At 39.8% G+C, this 26,080-nt stretch overlaps 1 protein-coding gene across 2 annotated transcripts in view; it reads right to left on the bottom strand.

Annotated features, from left to right (window-relative positions):
- The window catches only part of PEX7 (peroxisomal biogenesis factor 7), a 285,580-nt gene that overhangs the window by 160,029 nt on the left and 99,471 nt on the right, over nucleotides 1-26,080 (bottom strand). For both annotated transcript variants that reach the window (XM_088451725.1, XM_088451714.1), the window contains exon 6: nucleotides 22,857-22,963. In XM_088451725.1, coding sequence (XP_088307851.1) covers nucleotides 22,857-22,963 — 107 coding nt within the window. The remainder of the gene's footprint in view (nucleotides 1-22,856; nucleotides 22,964-26,080) is intronic.

Genomic DNA, 26,080 nt, shown 5'->3' with positions numbered 1-26,080 from the left:
CATAAAAACTTTAATAGCAACAAAAAAGTAGTTATGTCACATAAAACAGATACACATCATGTAAAATTAGAATAAAAATTGTGGTTAAAATATTGATAGCCATTAAAATATTAATAAAGTGAGCAATAAAACCAGGTTAAAGGAATGGAGCTATTTCATAGCTATCATTTAGTCCATTAGGTTGCAGTGTATTGAGTTTGAAAATCCCAAACATTTCTTGCTGTGAGAGTTTTTTTGTGAGATTGCCACCTCTTGCACCTACTTTCACAAGTTCAATACCTTTAAAGGTTAAGAGTTCTGGATTGGATTCATGGCACGTTTTAAAATGTTTGGACAATGAATGACTTTCAACCTTATTCCTTATGTTCCTTACGTGCTCCTGGATTCTATGTTTCAAATTTCTTTTAGTTTTGCCCACATATTTCAATTGGCAAGGACATTCCAGTACATAGATAACTGAAGAGCTGTTACAATTGATGAAATCTTTAATCTTGTAAGTCCTTGAGCTTTGAAGGTTGATGACAGTTTTTCTATTGGGATGGAGATGCTTACACATATTGCACTTTCCACACTAATATGATCAAACACATTTCAATACATTTCGTTTAGTGGGGACCATGTGTCTCAGCATATTAGGAGCGAAAATGTCCTTTAAGTTTCTGGCTTTTTTAAAAATGATCATGGGTTTTTGGGGTAAAATACTAGATAAAACCGGGTCCATTTGTAAGATGCCCAAATGTTTATTGAGGACCTGTCTAATCCTACTCTCCTCATTACTGAATTGAGTGACGAAGGGGATCATATCCTCTTTTTTCTTATTATCTACATTTTTATATTGTAGGAGATCTTCCCTTGCTACAGCTTCTGTTTTGGACATAGCTTTGGAAATGATGTATTCAGGGTTTTTTCTCCTTAATTTTGGTGACCTCTTCCTCGACTCTCTAAGAAAAAATTTATTAGAGACAAACTTGATTTTGAAAACAACAGAATCAAAAATTGGAGTCGCTTTAATTTTAATTTGCATCCCATCAATCAATATAGGAAATATACTCGCAGAAATTGGAATAAACCACCTAAAAAGTATAGGAATTTTAAACCTAAACCTAGCCCCATTTACAGGGCAGGACCCCTCCTGAGAAATAGGTTCACTGCATTGGAGAGGGTTGAGTCCAATAGTGACAGCGATTTTTTAACCCCAACCCCCTCTCCCTACCAGAGGAGAACGTACAAAAAAACAATGTTCAAGGAACAGTCACGTTTAGCATCCCCCCTAAAAAGAGGGTACACAGAGGTAGGAGAGCAGGATGCAGAACAAGAACCAAAAAGAAGGAACATGTACAGACATTAGAACAAGTCAAAAAACAGGGCATTTTTAATATATCAGATCATCAACTGTCAAATGCAGAAATTTCTCTCAGGAAGGGCTTAAATTTTGCCCCAGTACATAAAAGCAACAAATTCCAGACATATATAGACCTGAACAAATTTGTTAGAAAACTCACGCTGAAAAGACACTTTGTGCGAAAAGAGACAGCGGTAATTTCCAACTATGAAATCCCCTTCTCAAAATCTGGTCTTAAACCAGCTTCAAAATTTTACCCATTAGAATGCAAGAGTAGTAACATTTCAATGTTTTATGATATGGTTAAGGATTTAATTGATACTAAATCAGATATCCCCTTAAGGAATAATCTCACACAATCTGAGAAACAGGCCCTAAAATCTCTCCAAACTAATAAAGATATAGTCCTGAAACAAGCAGATAAAAGAGGAGGTTTGGTTGTAATGAATACATCTGACTACACCAAAGAGGCTGTACGGCTCTTGGGGGATCAGAATTCGTATAAACCCCTCACTAGAGATCCAACTGAGGACTTTGTAGATTCCTTAAGGGATACATTAGTAAAAGGCTTACACATGAATATACTAACGAAAGACGAATACCAATATCTTATGCAACCTAACCCAGTAATCCCAATCTTTTATCACCTGCCAAAAATTCACAAGGATATGAAAAATCCACCTGGCAGATCTATAATAGTTGGCATCGATTCATTAACTTCACATGCTTCAGAATATGTTGATATTTTTTTAAACAAATATGTTAAAGAACTGCCATCATACCTAAAAGACACTACAAGTCTTTTAAATTTAATACAAGGGATGCACTGGAGTAATGATTTTATATGGGCCACTATTGAAGTTCAGTCTTTGTATACATGCATAAAACATTCCAAAGGTATTGAATCTTGTAAAAAATTCCTAGATCAAGATCCCCTGATCAATACCCAGCACATTTTATTTGTGAATTGATCTTATTTATTTTAACTCACAATTATTTAAAATTTTTAGATCAATTTTATTTACAAATGTGTGGTACCACGATGGGCACGATCTTCGCACCTAGTTATTCGAATCTTTTTATGGGGAACTGGGAATCAGAATTCATTTTTGATAAAAAACCTTTCAAAAACAAAATACATCTATATAAACGCTACATCGATAATATTATTATTATATGGAAAGGTTCAGAAGAGGATTTGAAATGTTTTATGGATTTTATTCGTGTCAATGATTTTAACTTAAAATTCACTTCCAACCTACAAAGAAACAAAATAGAATTTTTAGACATTATCCTTGAAGGATCTCAGAATGCTATCTCCTCAAGCATTTTATTTGTGAATTGATCTTATTTATTTTAACTCACAATTATTTCAAATTTTTAGATCAATTTTATTTACAAAATGTGTGGTACCGCGATGGGCACAATCTTCGCACCTAGTTATGCAAATCTCTTTATGGGGAACTGGGAATCAGAATTCATTTTTGATAAAAATCCTTTCAAAAACATAATACATTTTTGAAGGATCTCAGAATGCTATCTCCTCAAGCACTTTTATTAAATCAGTAGATACGAATAGCTATCTCCACTATGATAGTGGACATGTCAGGAGCTGGGAAGACAGTATTCCTTATTCTCAGTTTCACTGTATAAAAAGGAATTGTAGTAATGATGAAGTATGTTCACAACAACTTAAAGTCTATGCAGAGAGGTTTAGGAACCGTAAATACCCTGAATCCATCATTTCCAAAGCTATGTCCAGAACAGAAGCTGTAGCAAGGGAAGATCTCCTACAAAAAAATGTAGATAATAAGAAAAAAGAGGATATGATCCCCTTCGTCATTCAATTCAGTAATGAGGAGAGTAGGATTAGACAGGTCCTCAATAAACACTTGGGCATCTTACTGATGGACCCGGTTTTATCTAGTATTTTACCCCAAAAACCCATGATCATTTTTAAAAAAGCCAGAAACTTAAAGGACATTTTAGCTCCTAGTATGCTGAGACACACGGTCCCCACTAAACAAAACGTATTGAAATGTGTTGGATCATATAAGTGTGGAAAGGCAATATGTGTAAGCATCTCCATCCCAATAGAAAAACTGTCATCAACCATCAAAGCTCAAGGACTTACAAGATTAAAGATTTCATCAATTGTAACAGCTCTTCAGTTATCTATGTACTGGAATGTCCTTGCCAATTGAAATATGTGGGCAAAACTAAAAGAAATTTGAAACATAGAATCCAGGAGCACGTAAGGAACATAAGGAATAAGGTTGAAAGTCATTCAGTGCCCAAACATTTTAAAACGTGCCATGAATCCAATCCAGAACTCTTAACCTTTAAAGGTATTGAATTTGTGAAAGTAGGTGCAAGAGGTGGCAATCTCACAAAAAAACTCTCACAACGAGAAATGTTTGGGATTTTTGAACTCAATACACAGCAACCTAATGGACTAAATGATAGCTATGAAATAGCTCCATTCCTTTAACCTGGTTTTATTGCTCACTTTATTAATATTTTAATGGCTATCAATATTTTAACCGCAATTTTTATTCTAATTTTACATGATGTGTATCTGTTTTATGTGACATAACTACTTTTTTGTTGCTTTTAAAGTTTTTATGGTCTCATACTAAACAGATCGTTTTAAGGCTTGTAACTATTTGCCATAACAGTGTACATATACATAAGGAGGTGGCAATTCTCTCCTTTTAGTTCCCTTTATATGTGGTTTGCTGTATCATTTATTTATATGTTTTACTCTTTTATTCTTTGTTATTATGTATTATGGCATTCATAATCCATGGTGCAATTATGCTTTACTGTACCTAATATTTGTGCTGCATTAGCTATGTTTAGACTGTAAACAACCATTTACTATTCCCCTTTTTTCCTAAAGTATGATTTCTATATATTAATTATTTTTGGCACCAATTTAACTGCTGCATAGTGGGTTTGGAATCCTGTCCCACTAACAAAATGGTCGCCTGTGTATATCTACATCTTACAAGCTTTCTTTAACCCAAAAGATGGCCACTGCTTATTCAAATGCAGTTTTCTGCATTATTAAAATGGCCGCCGCCATGTGGGTACAGTTTCTGTCCCACCAACAAAATGGCCACCGCTACAAGGAATTAGAACTTCTAGCTTGCCTTTTAATGTCCCCACTACACATATACCTAGCCAGGCTAGCGATTTAGCCCCTGACAAGTATATAGAGCCATTTCTTCTATGGCAATCTGAAAAAAGAAATATATTTTTTTTTTTGCTGTTTTTGGCGCCAAAGTGCAGCAGCACACCTCCCCCTATCCAGGGGATAAATAGAAGGCACTCCAATGACCCACACTACTCCTGAAGAAGTCCTGAAGGGACGAAACGCGTTGAGGCCAGCAGACCAAGGCTCTCTGTATCCTTGGTTATGTAAAGAGGACTGGGTACCCTTATATAAGATAAGCCATTTTTTATTCTTTTATATCTTGTTTTATGTTCCCCCATACCCTGTAAACCTAATAAAAATCCCCTGTTTGGAATATACTGACGAGAGATTGCATATGTATTCAGCTCTCATACACTGAACATCCAAGCACCTAAGAGGGATTCCTAGAGGGTATTAGGCGGTCCCTGGAGGAGAACATACTACGGGCTATTTATTCACCATTATCCGGTATGCAGCCTCTACTTATTATTATATCATTTGCAAAAATATCTCTCTCCCATGAGCTTATACAAGCTCCCCCTAAGGTGATCAAGTTGATGACATCCCATCTAAACTTATCCAGTGTAGACTACTCATCCCTGGAACACAGATAAGCTTAAAAGTGTTTATTTTTGGAACGCACACTTATTCTTACGAGCACCCTGTACTATTCTTTTAAATACTACACATCAGGCGCGTGTCTTCTTAAACCTCTTTTCCAGAACCACTTCATCCGCTAGCCAAAACGGACCCCAAGAGGACTGCAGCCACCCTTTAATTAAGGATCAGTGACTTTGAATCAACTCTTTTACCGTTCACATATCTGCACTAGTTACACGTTCATTTATATTAATAAGGGTATCATCTTTTACTGTGCGCTACCCTCACACTCCTTTCACATATATATATATATATATATATATATATATATAAGGAATGTGCAGGCTCGGATAGGTTCGAATTTGCACGCCGAGTTCAGATTTTTCCCTCCAAAAAACGGGACTCAAGAAGAGGCAAAACGTCATCTTGCATGGACAAACATCATCATTCCTGGACTTTTGTGCAAATTCAAACCTACCCGAGCCTGCACATCCCTAATTATATATATATATATATATATATATGTATATATACACACATACACTATATATATATATATATATATATACATACATATACACACACACACAAATATACAGTATATATATATATATATATATATATATATAAATATATATACACACACACACACACACATATATATATGGTTTGCAGGTCCACACTCAGGTCTTGGAAGTCCACTCTTGTTGGGGTGACAACCTTAGTGAGCACGGAGGCTTCAAGTGCATAGACAAACCACAGGCCCCTGCTTCTCACTCCTGCTTTTTATCACACGCCCCCTGTATCACACCACAACCCCATACTTCTCACTCCTGCCCCCTGCATCTCACCAGTGTCACTCCAACCCTCACGGCTTCTGCCCTTCAGCTGGCTGGGTTCCGGCCACTGGGATGTGCTGGGAAGGGCAGGAGTATCATTGATGAGAGATATGTATTGCAGCTACCGTAAACATTATCAGCAGCATGTCCCCAGGGCTAGGGCAACTGTGCATATTTCAGCATCCTTCACGCGCACCCCTCCCCAGGTGCCGAACATAGCGATGAGCAATATTCTCTTTGCACAATGTACCCTGTATTTCCTGGTCTTCATGTTGAGCTTCTTTGCCGTGGTACTCCAAGAACAGCACTGTGGGCCTGATTCAGAGCCGGACGCTATTTGCGTTCGCTCGTTCAGAAAAAGGGGCAGGCTATTTAAATTGAGCGCTCTTTGCGGTCTGTTGACGCCTCTATGTCTGAGTGAGCGAACGAAACATGCACTCGCTATTTTGTAAAGACGCCCCCTGGCCGTTCGCATCATACGTCGTCTCCGCTATTTATTAGATTAATCGAGTACATCGAAAGGCGTCTGAACTGCTCGCAGTGCTTGTGGTAGGATTTTCCTACCGCAATCATGCGAACAGTTCAGGCTAAGAAACAACCAAGTGACGTGGTCGATGACGCTGCTTTGTTAATTATGCACACCCTTAAAACGCCCGTTTTGACCGTTTGGCACGCCTGCGTTCGGATCACCACTCCCCGTTTTCAAGCACCTTCCCCTGTTACCACCCACAAACGCCTCATCCTGTCACTCAAATTAGCAGGCACTCGCTATTTAGCGAGCGCTCAATTTCCGACTGCAATGATTGGCTGGCGCATGCGCAGATGTGCGAACATCGCTCAGAGCGAACGAGCGGCCGCTTACGAGCGGCTCTGAACCAGGCCTTGTATTCCATGGACGGTGCCTTCCGTTTACAGAGAGCGTGTGGCTGAGAGGGAACATCACGCTGGAGAGGGAACACTTTATGGTATAGGAGTGGTTGCCGGACTCTGCCTGCAAGTTCACCGTAGGCTCGACAACAGAAACCGATGGTTACTAGCCATCGATGATTTTGCGCTGATGATGGTGTTTTTACCAATTGATGGTGGCGGTCCGATGTTTGTTTGTTTTTAATTTCTGATAGTTATGCCTCCGCTGGCTCCTGTCTACTGTGCTACAGAATTTTCACGGGTTCGATGAAGGCTGTCTCTCACTCTCTGTCTTCCTCAGATGTGACCCTGCTCAGTCCTTGACTCCTTCCCCTCTCTAGGCTGCTGCTAACATGGCACATTGCTATCTCTGATTGGCTCTCACTGTCTCTCTTGCTGATTCAGCACACTGACCAGCAGCTCAATGCAAGAATTTTTTTGTGATTTTGCTTCACTAAAATTGTCACTGCTTTCAACAACGATTCAAAGACGTGCCGTAGACTGTTTTGTTACATCACTCTTCATGTTGCAGCTGTTGCATATTTTCACTTCTTTCTGCGCAGTTGTTTATTCAAGGTTGGGAATGCCCAGAAATCACAGGACACTAAGTCCGGGTTATATGGAGGGTGTTCCTGTGCTGTCCCTTTAATTTCTGTCAGTGCTGCCATTGCAACAGCAGCAACATGTGGTTGACATGGTGTTGGGACAAAAACCAGTTTCTTCTGCAAATGTGGTCTTTTCTTCCTCATAACTCCACGCATAGTAGTGCGTGAATTGTCTGTCCACAGGGAACCCAGTGCTGTAGGACAATAGCATGCGCATCAAAGAACAGCAGAAGCATGACTTTACACGCCAAAGGAATCACACTGAATTTTTTGGGCAGAGGCGAATTCGCATGTTTGCATACAGTGGACTATTGGTTGGATTCCGGATCACGATTCATCACAAACAATGTCAGAAAATCGGGTATCCTATCATTCCTCAACATTCAAACTGTGTTCTTGCATGATTCAACTCATCGTCGCATCTGCTCTTCTGTTAGATTTTTGGGTGCCCACCTGGCACACACGTGATACATTTTCAATTCCTTGGTCACAATATGCTGAACCCGTTCAAAAGAGATGCCAAGTGAAGCCGTAAGTTTGCATAAAGTTAACCTTCTGTCATTTTGCAACATCTCTCCAGCTTTGACAATGTTGACATCTGTAACCACGGTGGATAGTCTCCCAGAACAAGCTTTATCAGTCATTCGCGTATTACCCTTTTTGAAGTGCTTCCACAACTGATATACTGTAGCACAGCTAATTGTTTCTCCACCGTAAACTTGCCGTAACATTTCATGAGTTTCATTTCTGCTTCTTCCAAGTTTAACAGAAAATTCAATCACAAATCTATGATGTAATCTCACAGACACGTCTACCTCATCCGCCATGATCTTCCACTCGCTGTGACAAAGAAGATAACGGCAGTCCAACTGCAGCTTCAGACACATTGATGTTGAGCTTCACAATAACCAGCAGAGCGTTGCCACGTCTACCTATACGAGTCTCCCATATCCAAAATGCTTGGGACCAGGGGTATTTTGGATATCAGAATATTCCATATTTTGGAATACTTGCATACCATACTGAAATATCTTGGGAATGGTACCCAAATCTAAACACAGAATGCAGTTATGTTTCATATACACTTTATACACACAACCTTCAGGTAATGTTATACAATATTTTTAATAATTTTGTGCCTTAAACAAAGTTTGTGTACATTGTACCATCAAAAAGTAAAGGTTTCACTGTCTCAGTCATGCTAAAAAAAATTCCATATTTCTGAATATTTGGATATGGGAGACTCAACCTGTATATCAGAGTCCAAATCTCAGAGTTATAGTGTGTACAACCCTTTATTAAAGGTGGAAGCTGTGTCCAAGAGTCACCTTGATGAAGTCCAGAGAGTGACGAAACGCATTTGGTGCTGAATTAACCTGCCTTGATTAACTTTTCTTTATGAGATCAAGATAAGCTATTTAAAAAAATATATATTTATATTTATTACTTGGTCATTTATAGCTCTGAGAAATCTGAATTTTTATTTATGGTTGCTATTCCTAATTATATCGAATTGTGTGTTTTTAATTTTTATCTTTATCTATTTGTATATATTTAATGAAATTGGTCCTTTTGAAAATGGTTAAAATAGAAGTTTTCAAATTGATCAGTCGCTATTCTAGTGCAATTTACTATAGCACAGGCACCTATAATTATCAGTTGCAATTTTTGGTCAAATGATGCACAGGCACTTAGAACTATATTTTTTGTAAACATTTGGAACTTTTTATTGGGATAATTATTTATGGTTATTTTATTTATTAATTTATACACTTAAAGACACTTTAAGGAACCATTATCCAAGTTCATTGTTCTATATATATATATATATATATATACATACACACACACACATACACAGTCCTTGCCCACCCCCCAACAGAATGGGGGGGCAAACTGCACGCTGTGCACCCCCCCTCCCCGGTTCCTAAGCCCCTGTGTACGTGTGTGGTACGTGCATATCTGTGTGGTGTAAGTATACATGTGTGGTGTGTGTATATATGTGTGGTTTGTGTGTATGTATATGTGTGTGTATGTATATACTATCAATTCCAACCTATCTATACCTTCTTACAATCGATTCCTGCCTATACCTTATAAACAATATTCCTTCCTATACCTTCTAAAATTGTCGCTATTCAGCGTAATGAGTCACACAGTAAATAAATGCTTTCAGACTTTGAATGTGGTTCCAAAGCACAAAAAGATATTATTCAATATAAAAAACAGATGGTTACACGCTGTGATCTAAATACAATTAGCGCAAATAAATCATACAGACCCAAGGTACAGTTGTTACATACGCACGTGCTCTGGGCCCAGATACCGGCATCAGCATTAGAAACCTCCGTCAGCAAGCACAGCAAGAAGACTCAAGAATGGGATCAGAAAGCGCACATATATACTCTTACAGGGATAGGCAATACAATAGAACAGATTGGCATGATTCCATTGGTTCTCCTTCATGGTGCTTCTGTTACAGGATAGTTAATAGGTCAAATCAAATGGACATAAGTCAGCCTTCGACAGCCCTTTGTATTCTTTTTCCCGCTGCATGCTAATCTAAGCTGTTAACACTACAGAGTACATTTTAATGTTTTAACTCTTTATAGTCCATAGTTTGCAGACGCATGTTCCGATCTTCTCACCGATGGTACCGGAAATCTGTTGAGACACAGTGGATCAGTACAACACCAAACATGGTCTGCTTGCCATATACTAAACCGTAGATATCAAATAATCTTTATTTCACAACATTAATCATTACTGAATAAACCTTGAATATTACACTTTAATGTTAAGGAACCTTTCATGTGTCTGTGCAGTGTGTAAGTATTGGGGAATTGGGAAAAGACGCTAGTTAGCGCTGTGTGACTATGTGTTTCATGGAGTACACCATGGTACGTGTTTTGGAGGATTAATCAGTTTATATGTTTTAGTGACTGTCTGTATTTGCATGGTGAGGAGTTTTAGCTTATTTCTATTGCGTGGGAATCGCACAACGCTAAATAATAGCATCACAGTATGTACTTATAATGGCATGATTCTCTAAAGTGGCGCTGGGTGGCCAGTCGCAAAATGGCATCTCGTTGCCATTCACAAAATGGTGTCGCCCCGATCTAATTTTAAACCAATCCTGTCTCAGCCAAATTATCCAGCTTCGACAGTCCACCCTTTGATAGCAAACATGCTATCATACTTTAAAATTAATTTAGGCTTACATTATCACATATTCGTTCATGTTAATTTATGGGATGGCACAAGGTGGTTCTTAATCCATCAATAATGTGTCTCTAGTAGGGGACTTAAAACTACCCCTACACACATTCCCTACCTGTATACCTGAATGTGTCATCATACATCTCGGTGATATTATCTATTAATTTAGCAAGGTCTTGGATATATCTGAAATTTAGTGTACCCTAAGCGATCCTGGTGGGATCCAATACTACCAAAACTTGAAAGCCAGTCGTCTCACTAATTAACTGTGTGGCTTTATGCACGTCACCAGGTATCATATTTCTTTTGTCTCTGTGTTCATACTGTGTGTGAAGATATGGTGATGGTGTCTCTTTATGAATACCAAGCATTTCACCATGTGTGAGGGTCATAACTTCTGGGACTACTCTTCCCAAGTAACACAAACCTTAGGAACTCGGAGAGAGCCACTTATACGCTTTCCTTCCACATATAAAATATACATCATCGGGGAGAACATAAGGAATAGTAAACATCATTATCGTCGTACACATTTTCCTGGCAAGTGATCCTACTTCAGGTTCTCCCATTTGACTCATACATGTTTCGGGTTGTAATATCTTGACACAATACCCTTCTGGTACCCTACCAATCATTTCTTTGGTGGGACTCAGTGTATATTTATACCGGAAGTGTCTTCCACTCGACCTAATTTTGCGTAACAGTTCATAATTCATAGGCTCACGATCAGCTCTTAGTGAGGTCTTCATCTGATTATTCCCAGTCACCTCCCAAAATCCTGGTTCATTATAGTTGGTGATGTTTAATCATAAAAGTGATTTATCTGCTTGGTACTGGTGGAGTTTAAAATGGGGTGGTTTGGTATTAAGAAATTTTCCATCTATGCATGCCCTCTTTGTGATTCTATAATTTCAGAGACATTTAATGGGAATATCACTAATCCTACATTATGCTGTCCTTGTGGTACGTGAGAACACACCCAACAATCGGTTGGTTCAAAGTTTTGCCCACTATGGTGTGATAATCCTCTAAAGGATACCCACCCTAATACTGATTATACTTAGGTTGACACCGTTGGATGCAATTCTCATCAATTACGGACCCACAGAACTCACATATACAATAATCCTCAGACGATAGACCTTCACTTTGTCTCAGAGTATCCAAAATAGCAGCTCTCTTAACAATTACTGTACTAAAATTGGTCAAACACTACCCTGATTGGCATAGCACTCCTCCTTTCGACTCCACTCCATCAATGCTACCATTAGCTCCCATCTCCTCTATCGGTTCCCCGTCACAGAAACCAGAAATACCCGAACAAACCAGGATGATGGAAACTCTGTAAGAGAATACAAAAATGAACACAGCAGACCAGTCCATTGCCATAGCAAGTACCTGCAAATTTCTTTAGTTCAGATATCTCACTGCAACCTTTTAACTCTCCCGGAACAAGCTCGCGATCGACAGGTCCACGTCTCTGCCTTGTTTCTCCACCGGTTGGTTGACCTTCTTGCAGTGAGTGGAATGGACCCAGGTATCTCTCTCGGCCACCTTCAAAGATGTGGTACTCGTCAGCAACACCTGATACGAACCTTCCCAACGATCAGTCAAACAACCTGAAAGCAAGAAATTTCTGATCATAACATATTCTCCATGTTCATCATCATGACAGTTTGTTTCAGGCAAATCATGGGACAACAATTTCAGTTTCTGCTGTTGCTGTTTTAACTGTTTACTCATTGTTATAAGATACCTTACAGTTAAATCATTGTTACCTTTCAAATCTTCCTGCGGACTTATAATCAAATTAGGTTGTCTACCAAACAGTATTTCAAAGGGGGACAGATTTAGAGCGGGTCTAGGAGTGGTCATTATGCTATGTAGGACCAACGGTAATGCTTCTGGCCATCCTAGTCCAGTCTCTGTCATGATCTTACTTAATTTATTTTTAATAGTACTGTTCATCCTCTCCACCTTGGCACTAGCTTGCAGTCGGTACGGGGTATGAAGTCAACTATTAATGCCCATCAGTTTACGCATATTTTGAAAAACATCACCTGTGAAATGAGTACCCCTATCACTCTCGATAATTTTAGGGATACCGTATCTGCATACAAACTCTTAAACAATTTTCTTGGCAGTAAACGCAGTAGTATTAGTGGCAGCTGGGCATGCCTCATCCCAATTGGAAAACACATCAGTGCACAACAATACATACTTGAGATTCCTGCAGGGTGGTAATTGGATGAAATCAATTTGTATTACCTGGAAAGGTCTGTCAGTCGGCGGAATGTGAGACGGTTCGGTAGGGATTGTTTTCCCAATGTTTTTCCTCAAGCAGGTCAGATAGGACATTGCTCTCTTTTCCGCTTGAGAAGAAAAACCCGGTGCGCACCAGTATGCTCTCACCAATTTGCACATACCTTGCTTTCCCAAATGAGTCAGACCATGCGCTGCCTCAGCCAGGCTGGGGTAGTATGCCTTGGGAGCTACTGGCTTACCTTGTCCGTCTCTCCAGAGTCCAGAGGACTCTTGCCCACATCCCTTGGACCTCCAGACTGACTTTTCCTGGATAGAACACAAATTTTGCATCTCAACTAATTTCAGCATATCAATTGTTTGAAAAGTCATGATTTGTTCAGTTGGTACATTCATTTTTAACCCTGCTGCCCATTTTGCAGCTTCGTCTGCCCTGTTGTTGCCCAGTGACACCAGATCATCCTCACATGTATGGGCTTTACACTTTATTACTGCCACTGCCTTTGGCAATTGGATTGCTGTTAGTAGTCCTTTTATATGTTTGGAATGTGCAATTGGTGTGCCTGCTGCTGTCATAAATTTTCTCAAACGCCATAAGGCGTACCCCGAAGGCGTACCTAGAGTCAGTGTAGATATTAGCAGATTTACCTTCCGCTAATTCACGTGCTCTCTTTAGTGCCACCAGTTCCGCCACTTGGGCCGAGTGTGGTGGGACTAAAGATTCGGCTTCTATAACGTCCTCGTCATTTACCACAGCATACCCTGTACCTAACTCTCCAATGTCAGTTTGTCTATGACAACTCCCATCCGTGTAAAATGTCACATCTACATTTTCTAAAGGTGTATCCCGTATGTCAGGTCTTGCAGTAAAGGTTTGATTCAGATATTCCATACAATCATGTGCATCAATATACCTGCAGAACTCACCAGTTGCCAGCAGCTCACCTCTCTCCACCCTTTGTGCATCATGTTGCACATATAGTAAATACGTAGCTGGATTTAACGTACTGCACCTTTTGATGATGATGTTTGCAGGTGCTATTAAAGTTAATTCCCATTTTGTGAACCTAGCTGAGGAGACATGTCTTGGTTGGGCAGAGTTTAGCCAAGCAGATACAGCATGGGGAGTACTGACAATCATATCATGGCCTAGTAACACATCCTCACTCTTACTGACCAATAGAGCAGTTGCTTCTACACTTCTTAAACATGCTGGGAGTGATCTTGCCACAGTGTCCAATTGTGCACTGTAGTATGCTACGGGCCTATTGGCATCACCATGTTTTTGTGTGAGGACACCTGCTGCACAACCCTCAGCTTCCGTACAATACAAATCAAAAGGTTTTCATAATTGGGTATTCCCAATGCAGGTGCTCTTGCCAGACTATCCTTAAGATTAAGGAAAGCCTGCTCTGATTCCTCTGTGTGTATGACACGATCGGGCTTTGAGGAAGACACTAAGTTCTGTAATGGCAAGGCCAAAATAGAAAAACCTGGGATCCACATTCTGCAGTATCCACACATTCCCAAGAAGGTATGAATTAGCTGTTGATTCTGCGGCAGTGTCATGTTCTGTATGGCCTGGATTCTGTCATTTGTGAGATGTCGTAACCCCTGGGTTAGGCAGTGTCCCAAATATGTAACCCTGGACTGGCATGGCTGTAGTTTGTCCTTAGCAACCTTGTGTCCTGTTTGTGAGAGATGAAGTAACAACAGTTTAGTATCATTTAAACATGACATAAATGAATCAGAACATAACAATAAATCGTCCACATATTTTATTAGAACAGATCCATTGGCAGGTTGAAAAGATTGTAAACAGTCGTGTAAGGCCTGGGAGAAGATACTGGGGCTGTCTATGAAACCCTGGGGCAATCTTGTCCATGTGTATTGTACGCCCCTGTATGTAAAGGCAAATAGATACTGACAGTCAGGATGAAGAGGTACAGAGAAGAAAGCAGAACAGAGGTCAATGACAGTGAAATGGGTTGCATTGGGTGGGATCTGCATAAGAATGACAGCTGGATTTGGCACTAAGGGAAATTGGCTCTCTACTACCTTATTAACCCCTCTAAGGTCTTGTACCAACCTATAACCCCTCCCACCACTCTTCTTTACAGGAAAGATGGGACTGTTGGCTACACTTGCTGTACGAACTAAAATTCCCTGCTGTAACAATCGCTCAATTATGGGATAAACCCCTAATTCTACCTCCTGTTTTAATGGGTACTGGGGAATTTTTGGAGCTTGCCTACCACCCTTTAGATTTACCATTACGGTACTTACGTTTGCCATTAATCCAGTGTCCTGTCCATCCTTGGTCCAAAACGAATCTGGAATTTGGGATAACATTTGATCTACCTGAGATGGATTTTCACTTAAACCGGTAGAGTGATACACTATCCTTTGGGGAGTGTCCAACATATCCCTCACCTCATGCGCAACTCTCTCTGGGATATCTAGAAATACACCATCAGGGGTACAATAAATTACACATCCCATCTTACATAACAAATCCCTTGCAAATAGGTTAGTAGGAGCCACTGCTGCCAGGAGGAAAGAATGTCTGGTATGCAATGGCCCGATAGTGACCTCTGTGGATTTTGTTAAAGGATAATGTTGCACTTTACCCGTTACACCTATTGCTGGTACTGTCTTGCTGGTTACCTGTAAGTTAGCGGGAGATTTTATCACTGTACTGGTCGCCCCTGTGTCTACAAGAAAAGGATATTAGTACAGCCACATCAAGCATCATCACCGGTTCTTCCCTAGTACTTCCCGTTAACCTATCTGTAGACTACAGGTATGACCTGACCCCTAGCTTTGACTCTCACTCTCCAATACAGCATTTACGGCCACAATTGGAGCTGGTGACTGTTGGACATGTCCTGTACCCTGTGTATATCCCTTATGAGGATATACAGGTATTCCCTGGTTAGGAGGTCCTTCCCTCTTCACTTACAGTTCCCTACTTACATGTCCCACTTGGTTGCAGTTAAAGCACTTTCGTAAGTGGGGTGGGTGAAAGGATTGCTGTGTGGGTTGATCGGAAGGGAAAGATGGTGGGTGTGGGTAAGGATATTGAGGGAAATATGGTGGTTGTGGATAGTATGGGTTTTGTGGCTGTGTGTGTTAAGTGGGGTAGGGCTGTGTTTGTGGTGGTGCAGGATTGGTGAGTATGTGTAGCTGTGCAGGTGCGTCTGCCGGCTGTGATGTTACAGTCATTCCTTCTAGAGCTTGAATACTAAAAGCCATTAGCTTCTTGCTTTGGGTCTCTCTCTTTTTAAGGATGTTCTTATCATGTTCAATAGTGGATTCTATGAGGGTATCTACAGTGACTCCCCTCCAGCCAGGTAGTGAGGTCTGAACTCGGGTCTTTAGGTTCTCTTTTAGACCATGCATAAGTACAGTGATGATCATTCCCCTGTGATGAGTGCTATCTTTAATATCCTCTAACCCAGTGTACTGGGTGATAGCCTGCAGAGTTCGATTACAATAATCTTCTTCAGATTCACTCTCTTTTTGTTTTATGGTGAAATATTACTCCAGTTAACTACTACTGGAAAATATACACCCAATTGAGTTATTATGCAGGTAATGTTACCTTGGTTACTTTCGTCTGTTATGGGAAAATCTCCAATACGCAATCCGTGATAAACTTTTTCACGTCGGTATTGTGTGGAAGACAAGCCCTTAACACCACTCGCCAATCCTTATTGGTTGGCTCGTGAGCACTACCCAAATTCTTTAAAAATCTTTGGCATTTGGCTAATTCCTTTTTAGGGTCAGGGAAAGCATTCATTATGGAGTTTAGCTCTGCTCTTGTCCAAGGACAATGCATTGCTACCTCCCTTGTGGGCACTAAACCATTCGCATCTGCATACCCATTCGGAACAGTTATTATCCGGATGGGATGCAGACCGGCCGCACTGATACTTTTGACCTTGTTACCTGGCTGGGGATGTAGTCTATTACTGCTACGTATAGGGTTAACAAATTCCTCTACGAGTGCAGTGGATGTTAACACTTCCAGCACTATCACTGATGAGGATGGCGGCACCACTTGTGCTTGTTGTGATGAGCATCTAACATGTGTACAGCATGGGAAACGGCAGACATAACAATAGGCTCATCATCCGCATCAAACATTTTCTTTGTGATTACTTAAGAGAGGGTACAAGTTACTTGTTACATTTTTATGAGTTTCTCCAACAACTGTACCTACACCCCCATCCGCACAGGACGGAGGTGGTGCGCGTGAACCACTGGCAATACCTTCCGCAACGCTACCTTGCTGCATGTGCACGCTATTTCGCGGCGTGCACGCAATGCAGTTCAGCGCAGCTGGTGTGCTCTTCTGTAATGTGCTTGTGACGCTAGTTTGCGTCGCGTGTACACCTTTCAGCCACGCATCCCCCTCATGCTGCCATAACTTTAAACACTCATTATATTTTACCTTTTTCATTCGAGAACGCACCATACAGATACTCTCTCGGACATTGTTCAATACTTCCTTATCAAAGCTACCAATTCTGGGGAAAGGTCTAACACTCCTCATCGTCATTTTAAACCATACATCACAGTAGCTAGTTGCATAAGCACCATACTTAGTATGCATAATATGCCGTGCCGATCCAAGCGGCACTTCCAACAGCAGCACATCATCTAACATCTCTACCATTTGCTTGGCCCCATCCTGGGAGAACCCTAAGGTTTTCAATGGAAATTTAAACTGGTGAAAGACAGTCAAGATACTTTCACTTACCTGCGGACGATAGTAACAGGATGCGCCCACAGCTATGGAAGAAAGTCTAGATGCCTCCACTCACCTATAGAAGAAAGTGTAGAAGCCTCCACTCACCTATTCCCTTTTTGACTACCTTTCAACTGCTAGCATGTAGGCATTCCAATAACACCTACCCTTTTCAGTGATTTCGTCCACCCTCTACCCAGTTCACAATCACAATTTAACCAAAACTGTGCGGTTCAATTACAATGCTCAAATAACCCTAAATGATCACTGAATACTGTAATCACACTGGGAGCCGAACCTACAACAAAGACAACAGATACACCTGCTTATGTGTTAGAACGGTATCTACTACCGAGCTACTAGGCCAACCCTTGCGCCTAGTACTTAAGGGTCCTATGATACCCTTAACTATGGAACATGTTACCCCTACCAACAAATACTCACTGTTACATACCCTTTTCCTGCACAGAAAAATACACGTTTTCCAAGACTATGGCAACACTAATCAATGTATTTACAACAATGTTAGCTATCAATATCACCGTGCACTCTCAACGGCTTTGTTTAAAACACGTGGCAGCAATACAGGAAATATGTATACGCTATTGTGCGACTAGTCACATACACAATAATGCGACTACTACACAACAAGTATTATGATTTTACGCTATAGTGCGACTGGTCGCATACACAATAATGCGACTTCCCCTTTATAACACACAAAAAAACTATCGATGAAGGAAAACAAACTTTTCCTTCCCTCGTCCCTGCATTCTCAATCAGCGCTCCTAAAGCCACAACAACAGGTAGCGGACTCCCACAGTGGTAGCAGAGTTCGAAGGCACAATGCGTTCCCCTGCTAGGCACCTCCAACCATTTGCTGAGAGATTGATACCGAGTGTTACCTAGTGACCGGTAGCGTGATTTCACACTGCGAGCCCCCAACTATCGATTCCTACCTATCTATACCTTCTAACAATCGATTCCTGCCTATACCTTATAAACAATATTCCTTCCTATACCTTCTAAAATTGTCGCTATTCAGCGTAATGAGTCGCACAGTAAATAAATGCTTTCAGACTTTGAATGTGGTTCCAAAGCACAAAAAGATATTATTCAATATAAAAAACAGATGGTTACACGCTGTGATCTAAAGACAATTAGCGCAAATAAATCATACAGACCCAAGGTACAGTTGTTACATACGCACGCGCTTTGGGCCCAGATACCAGCATCAGCATTAGAAACCTCCGTCAACAGCACAGCAAGACGACTCAAGACTGGGGTCAGAAAGCGCACATACATACTCTTACAGGGATAGGCAATACAATAGAACAGATTGGCATGATTTCATTGGTTCTCCTTCATGGTGCTTCTGTTACAGGATAGTTAATAGGTCAATTCAAATGGACACAAGTCAGCCTTCGACAGCCCTTTGTATCCTTTATCCCGCTGCATGCTAATCTAAGCTGATAACATTACAGAGTACATTTTAATGTTTTAACTCTCTATAGTTCATAGTTTGCAGACGCATGTTCCGATCTTCTCACCGATGATACAGTGGATCAGTACAACACCAAACATGGTCTGCTTACCATATACTAGACCTTAGATATCAAATAATCTTTATTTCACAGCATTAATCATTACTGAATAAACCTTGAATATTACACTTTAATGTTAAGGAACCTTTCATGTATATGTGCAGTGTGTAACTATTGGGGAAATGGGAAAAGACGCTAGTTAACAATGTGCGACTATGTGTTAAGTGAGTACACCATGGTACATGTTTTGCAGGATTAATCGCTTTATATGTTTTAGTGACTGTCTGTATTTGCATGGTGAAGACTTTTAGCTTCTTTCTATTGTGTGGGAATCGCACGATGCTAAATAATAGCATCGCCGTATGTACTTATAATGGCGTGATTCTCTAAAATGGCGCTGGGTGGCAATTCGCAAAATGGCGTCGCCCCGATCTAATTTTAAACCAATCTTATCTCAGCCACCTATCCAGCTTCGACAGCATGTTTATGTGTGTGGAGTTTATCGGGAACATATAAACAGTACAAGCAAATTATATATATATATATATATATATATATATATATATATATAGATACCCTGCCATTTTTATATATATATAAATATATATATATATATATATATATATATAAAGGGTAGGTAGTGGTCAAACATAGGTCCAAGAAACGTAGCAAAGTTCAATTAACAGCAAAGTCCTGCAAGGCCATAGGGAGCACAGCACACTAAATGACAAGGAACCTAACACCAGCAATCCAGGAAATGCACTGTTGGTAGGCTTTGCCCAATCAGCTACTGGGAAAAAAATCATGGGAGAAGGCACATGATAACAAGTATTTGATTGATCAGCTGAAAAACAAACCCAGAGAGCAAATATTGCAGGTGCTGCCTAATTGACTGCCAGGATGGAAGTGCTGAGCTGTATAAATCAAGGTGAAAACAGTTGCCTGGCAACCTCCAGTACACAGAATAAAGAGAAAACTAAAAATAAAGTAGATAAGAGTACAAAGCATAATACTTCCAACTCTAAATATGTCCATAAAATTTAAATATGACCGTTCTGCAGTGTAACATTGCTTTGCCAAAGTGCAAATTTGCACCTTCTAATTAACTGTTCTCCTTACTCTAAATGAGGCCCTTAGTTACTCAAACTAAATAAAATGCAAGCTACAGTAAAAGGCCCCATACATCTGTGATGGATTGGGCAATTCTCTGTTTTGCAGATAATTGGGGGCAAAACTGGATATGCATGGGGTACACCAATTACCAATTCCGACGAAAAAGTGTTCAGAATTGGTGAATCAGGTTGTCCAACATGTTGGATTTCACTAACCAAATGGGGCTGTAGATTGCTAGTTTATGGAAACAATCAGCCGATTTGCAGACCTTTAATAGTAAAATGAGCCTTTCAAGATTGGCAGATCTGTATTATGTTCAGATACGTATTATCTCTCTACGATATTATGCATCTAATTATGTTTTATTAGTTTAGATATCACGCTCTGATGCTTAATAACTCTCTGTGGCACTTTGTAATAAATTGTGTAAAATAATATAAGGTTTAAAATGACCAATTTTACGTATACATCTGACTTCAATGAAAATCTGTTTATCTGCATTCCAACCAGGGCCTGTGTTTGCTCTCACTAAATCCAATTTTTGGGGAGGAGCCCGAAAGCATGGACAGTGACAGCAAAGGACAAAGGAAGACCCCTGACCTATAGAACGTTGAATTATTGAGATATCCTGACACTTGTCCAATAATATGATGCCTTTTGTATATAACTTGTACTCTTGTATGTAACCTTTGATCTGCACTGTATAAATTGCCTTTTTTGGACTTTTGGAAGCCCACGTAAGCTAAATCAGACATCACAATTATTTACCTTTTATAGCGTGTAGTAAAAAGTAAATAAAACATTTCAGGAGGATCCAGGTGCCGCCCAGCTCCAGGAATTATGGAGACTTTAGCATCATAGACTGAAGGTCAGTGGGGAAGGTATATTATGATGGTCTGCCAAGGTGACCAGATGGCGGTGAAATTATCTGCTGTGTTGGTTATAGTGCTCAATATATGCTTAATTTTAGATATTAGCCATACAGCCCCCTTAATTGAGGAGAATGGAAAGGGATAACATTTTTCCCAAATAAAGTACTCATTGGCATTGCGTTAAGTATGAGCCATTTCTTGAGTAGGTTTCAGAATATCCGGTTAGGAGGGAATATGTAAATAAAAACTGATGACATGCCATGTTACCCAATGGATTACAACCGATCTATACGTTCTCCCCCATGCACTTTCCCAATACTATGTTGCATAACTTACCTAACCATCACCCTTAAAACTGGAATTTGTATGGAACTCACAATATTGGTGGTCTCTTTCAAGGCAATAATGTACCAAATAAATCCATCTTTGAAGCTAGTTTCAACCTTCCCAAAATGAACTTCTATAAGTTCTTCCAAATTCTTCATCTCATCGACTCAGCGTTTTGTCTCTCACCCATTACCACTACAAACTCCATTAGCCCTGATCATGAACTAAAATACTTAAAAGGTGAGATTTCTGAATAGCTGAAATTTCCTCTAGATCCTTACTGCATGCTGATGTGTGAGGTGATAGAGCCGATATAAATCAACATTTAATCTATCAAGCAGTATGAATCGTGTGGAATAGTTATATAAACTGATATACATAAATTCAAACAGATCCATAAAAAGTACATGGTAATAAAATGAGATACGAACATTGGGCCTTGATTCAGAGATGTACGCAATGCCGATATTTACGCAGATTGAGTGATTGTTTGCCATTGTGCATGTGTGTAAGCCGCACTGCACGCGCACGATTGTTTAGCGACTATGCTCGCATAGAGGATTCAATCCCAAAGTGAGTGACAGGTAGTCAGTGTTTGGTGAAGGTAATGGGGGGAGTGGCTAGGCACACACAGGTGTGCCTGACCATTTAAACGTTGTTTCATGCACCTGCATAAATTAGCCATTGTGATCTCCATCATGAGAGCTCTCTGCGTGTCAGGAGAGATGCTGTGTGTGAGAAAGGTCAGACTTGCCCGATCTGTGTTGATGTTACCAATGTTTGATTTGTTTTGAAAAATCAATTTCCATGGTAAATGACCGCTAGCCTTCAGTACTGTACTTGGGATCACTGCTAATGATATGTAGTGTATAAGAATAAAATACATCATACTCCTCTGGCTATTTACCATTGTGGCTCAGAGCATAAATGATGTTCATTGGCTTCCCCCCGCACCGAATTCTATATTGCCTAAGTTTTTCCGTAATATGTAAAAATTCAATAAAAATGATTGAATAAAAAAACATGAAAGTATATAATATATATAACAAAAGTGTCTTCTACAATAATCATGGAGAGTATGGAGGATTTGATACTGGGAGACAAAAGGTCAATGACTGTTGGATATAAAGGATGTACTTGGTCAAAGTATGATGCCTTCATTCTATTTCAATGTACCATTAGATGTTAAGCAATCCTTATATAGAATGGCTAGAGAGCATACATTAGAAAGTAATACTGTAAAAGACCTGTGACACACTCACCTATGCAACTTACCTGGTCATATTTGCACCAATCACAACTTAAAATCTCTGCCTGATGAGCTGGGATGACTAGCTTAGATATAGGGGTTTTCACATCCCATATCCTCAAAGTCTGGTCTCCTGAAAACAGAGGCTCACAATTAGGTGAGACACAGTGCACATGACAAAGCACAAATCATTTACAGAAAAAAAAAAAGTAAGTGGGGGGCGGGGGAGGATGGCGAGCCATCTATTTTTTTTTTACTTTCTATGTTGACTTTACAATGATTTGTTCTACCATTCTAATTTTATTTTGTATAACAATGAATCCATATGTGAATAGAACTTATTGGTTCATATATTTACTGTTTGGATGGTGTTATACACCGTTTGCACTATTGTATAACTATTTGTGATCATTGCTTTCCTTTTTCATGAACATTTGTAGTATTGTTCATTGCGATGTCTGTAAATGTGACACTTCAATAAAAAAATTGTTAAAAAAAACTATATGGGTAACATAGATGATCTATTAGTGACAATTTTGCCTTAGAACACAGCTATGAATAAAGAATGGTACCAAAACATCCTCCATGAGCAACTTCTCCCAACCATCCAAGAACAGTTTGGTGATGAACAATGCCTTTTCCAGCATGATGGGGCACCTTGCCATATGGAAAAAGTGATAACTAAGTGGCTTGGGGAACAAAACATCAACATTTTTGGTCCATGGCCAGGAAACTCCCCAGACCTTAATCCCATTGAGAACTTGTGGTCAATCCTCAAGAGGCAGGTGGACAAACAAAATCCCACAAATTCTGACAAACTCCAAGCATTGATTAGGCAAGAATGGGCATCCCTCAGTCAGTATGTGGCCCTGAAATTGATTGACAGCATGCCAGGGGGTATTACAGAGGTCTTGAAAAAGAAGGATCAACTCTGCAAATATTGACTCATTGCATAAACTTGATGTAATTGTCAATAAAAGCCTTTGACACTTATGTAATGCTTGTAATTTTACCATAGTAACATCTGACAAAAAGGTCTAAAAACACTGAAGCAGCAAACTTTGTGAAAACGAATACTTGTGTCATTATCAAAACTTTGGCCATGGCTGTATGTTATTGCATATGAGCCTTGGCACCATGGAGAATTGGATTTTTCAATTATATCAGTTGGGATCCCACTTTACCTCCCTTTTCTACCGTTAAGCAAAAATTCACCATTCCAATTTCTCACTTCAATCAAAACTTACAATTCCAGATCTTATATCCTACGGTTAGTCATTGGTTACGAAGCAGACCCCTTACCACCTTTGAGTTCCTCTGCCTATGCCAAATTTCTACAAAAGGGCTCATCTCCGCACAATGGGGCTGATTCAGCAGCAGACACAATGCCGATATTTTTGCAGATCGAGCAATTGCTATTGGGCATGTGCAAACACAGCGCACGGAGCACACGCCATTACGCTCGTACTGAAGAACCATTCGCACAGTGAGTGACAGGTGTGTCTGACCGTTTAAACGTTGTTTCATGTGGGTGCATAAAATAGCCATTGCGATCGCTTTTGCGGCATGAGAGCTCTCTGCATGTCAGGAAATCTGCAGTATTTGCGGCTGTTCAGACTTGCCTTACAGGCTGCGTGACTGGTTGATGTGCATCGATGTTATGCATGATTACGCAGAAACGCGACATTTGATGGATATGGAAAAGCAGCAGTGGGCGTCCCTTTGTGCGGGTAAGCTATGGAAGATTAGCATATTTTCGCAGTTGCGTTCTGTGCAGAATTGCAGTTGCATTAGCATCCGCTGCCAAATCAGCCCCCTATATGCCGAAATAACTCTGGAACCTCTTGAACGGTTTTGGAGAAAGACTTGGGAGAGAGACAGGACAATGAGAATTGGGAAGAAATTCGCAAAAATATGCCTCTAGCTTATTCTGCTTTAAAATGAAAGAAAATGCATATAAGCTCCTATACAAGTGGTAATTGGGCCCTACCACACTGCATAAACCTTCATCTACCCCACATTGGAGAGTTTCCTGGCAGATATTTTCTTTAGCCCCATTTGGTGGGATTGACCTTAAATTCCTCCATTCTGGGCAGATGTCAAGCGATTCTTGTCTTCCCTATTAGACCTAGAGATCCCCCTCTTTCCTTGGTTCTTCCCTCTCCCGTTGAATGTTGCCCTATTGTATCAGCAGCTACTTGTAAAATTGCTGCGGACTGGATTAAGTCTACCTCTCCCATTTTACAGACTACTATTAACCGAACATGGTATACCTAGCAAATGGAACGCAACACTAGCATGCTTCATAGCTCATCAAAGTCCTTTGTCAAACTTTGGGAACCATGGGCCACACACTGTCACATGCACAGTACAGTCTGTTAAACCAAAAAGTATTGCCACAAATTTAGTATATCACAGATTTTTTTGTCCATGTTGTTTTGCTGTGATATTGGAATTTTTTTTATACTGTCTGTAATCTGCTTTTCGCTCCATATATAAAAAATACTTCCCTGTCCCATATTTAAATCTCTCAATGATTCTTTTTGACATACTGATATTAACAAAACTTAACACAGATTGAAAATTCTAAATTAGGCATTTAAAGATACGTTCAAATAGACTCAAAGTTAATGAAATTATGTACTTTTAAGTACAGAGACACATTTATAACTCAGTGCAATAGTAAGCCAGGGAGCCCCATAACATCGGATAAGTAAAAGCAATAGCCTGTTTAACACTATGCTAAGGCCACATACATATGTTTATTATAGACATTTCTATTTACAATACCTACAAGGCATCAAGGACATTTTTTGGAATACATTTTTCTGGGGTTCTCTATTTTACAACGAAAATCACTGTTAAACTTTAAAAATTCTACAAAGCAGCAGAAGAGGTGTTATATTGAACCCCTGACAAAACCATCAGCACCAAAAAAAGAAAAAATCACACTGGTTTCATTATTGCATGTAAAAATAAATATTAAAGTATTATGGGAATGTCTTTAAATCACATGCAGGACGTTGCATTGAGGTATAAAAGTTGCATTTTCAAATAGATTAGATTGTTAAAGGACTGAATTATGTAATATCTAATTACAAGATGGATAAAAAAAATAAGTTTGTATTAGAACAGGGTATTTGTGATCTCAAAGCCTCTCTATATAACAATCTTTTCTTGTCTCTACAGAAAACTGATTTCTCAAAGCAATTTATTTAGAAAGCCTTCCTAATTTCATGAAATACCTATT

This window comes from Taudactylus pleione, unplaced genomic scaffold, assembly GCF_031769625.1.
Source record: "Taudactylus pleione unplaced genomic scaffold, aTauple2 ptg000006l, whole genome shotgun sequence".
Classification (NCBI taxonomy): Eukaryota; Metazoa; Chordata; class Amphibia; order Anura; family Myobatrachidae; genus Taudactylus; species Taudactylus pleione.
The sequence above is the reverse complement of the archived record's forward strand: the minus strand, read 5'-3'. Positions and strand labels throughout refer to the sequence as shown.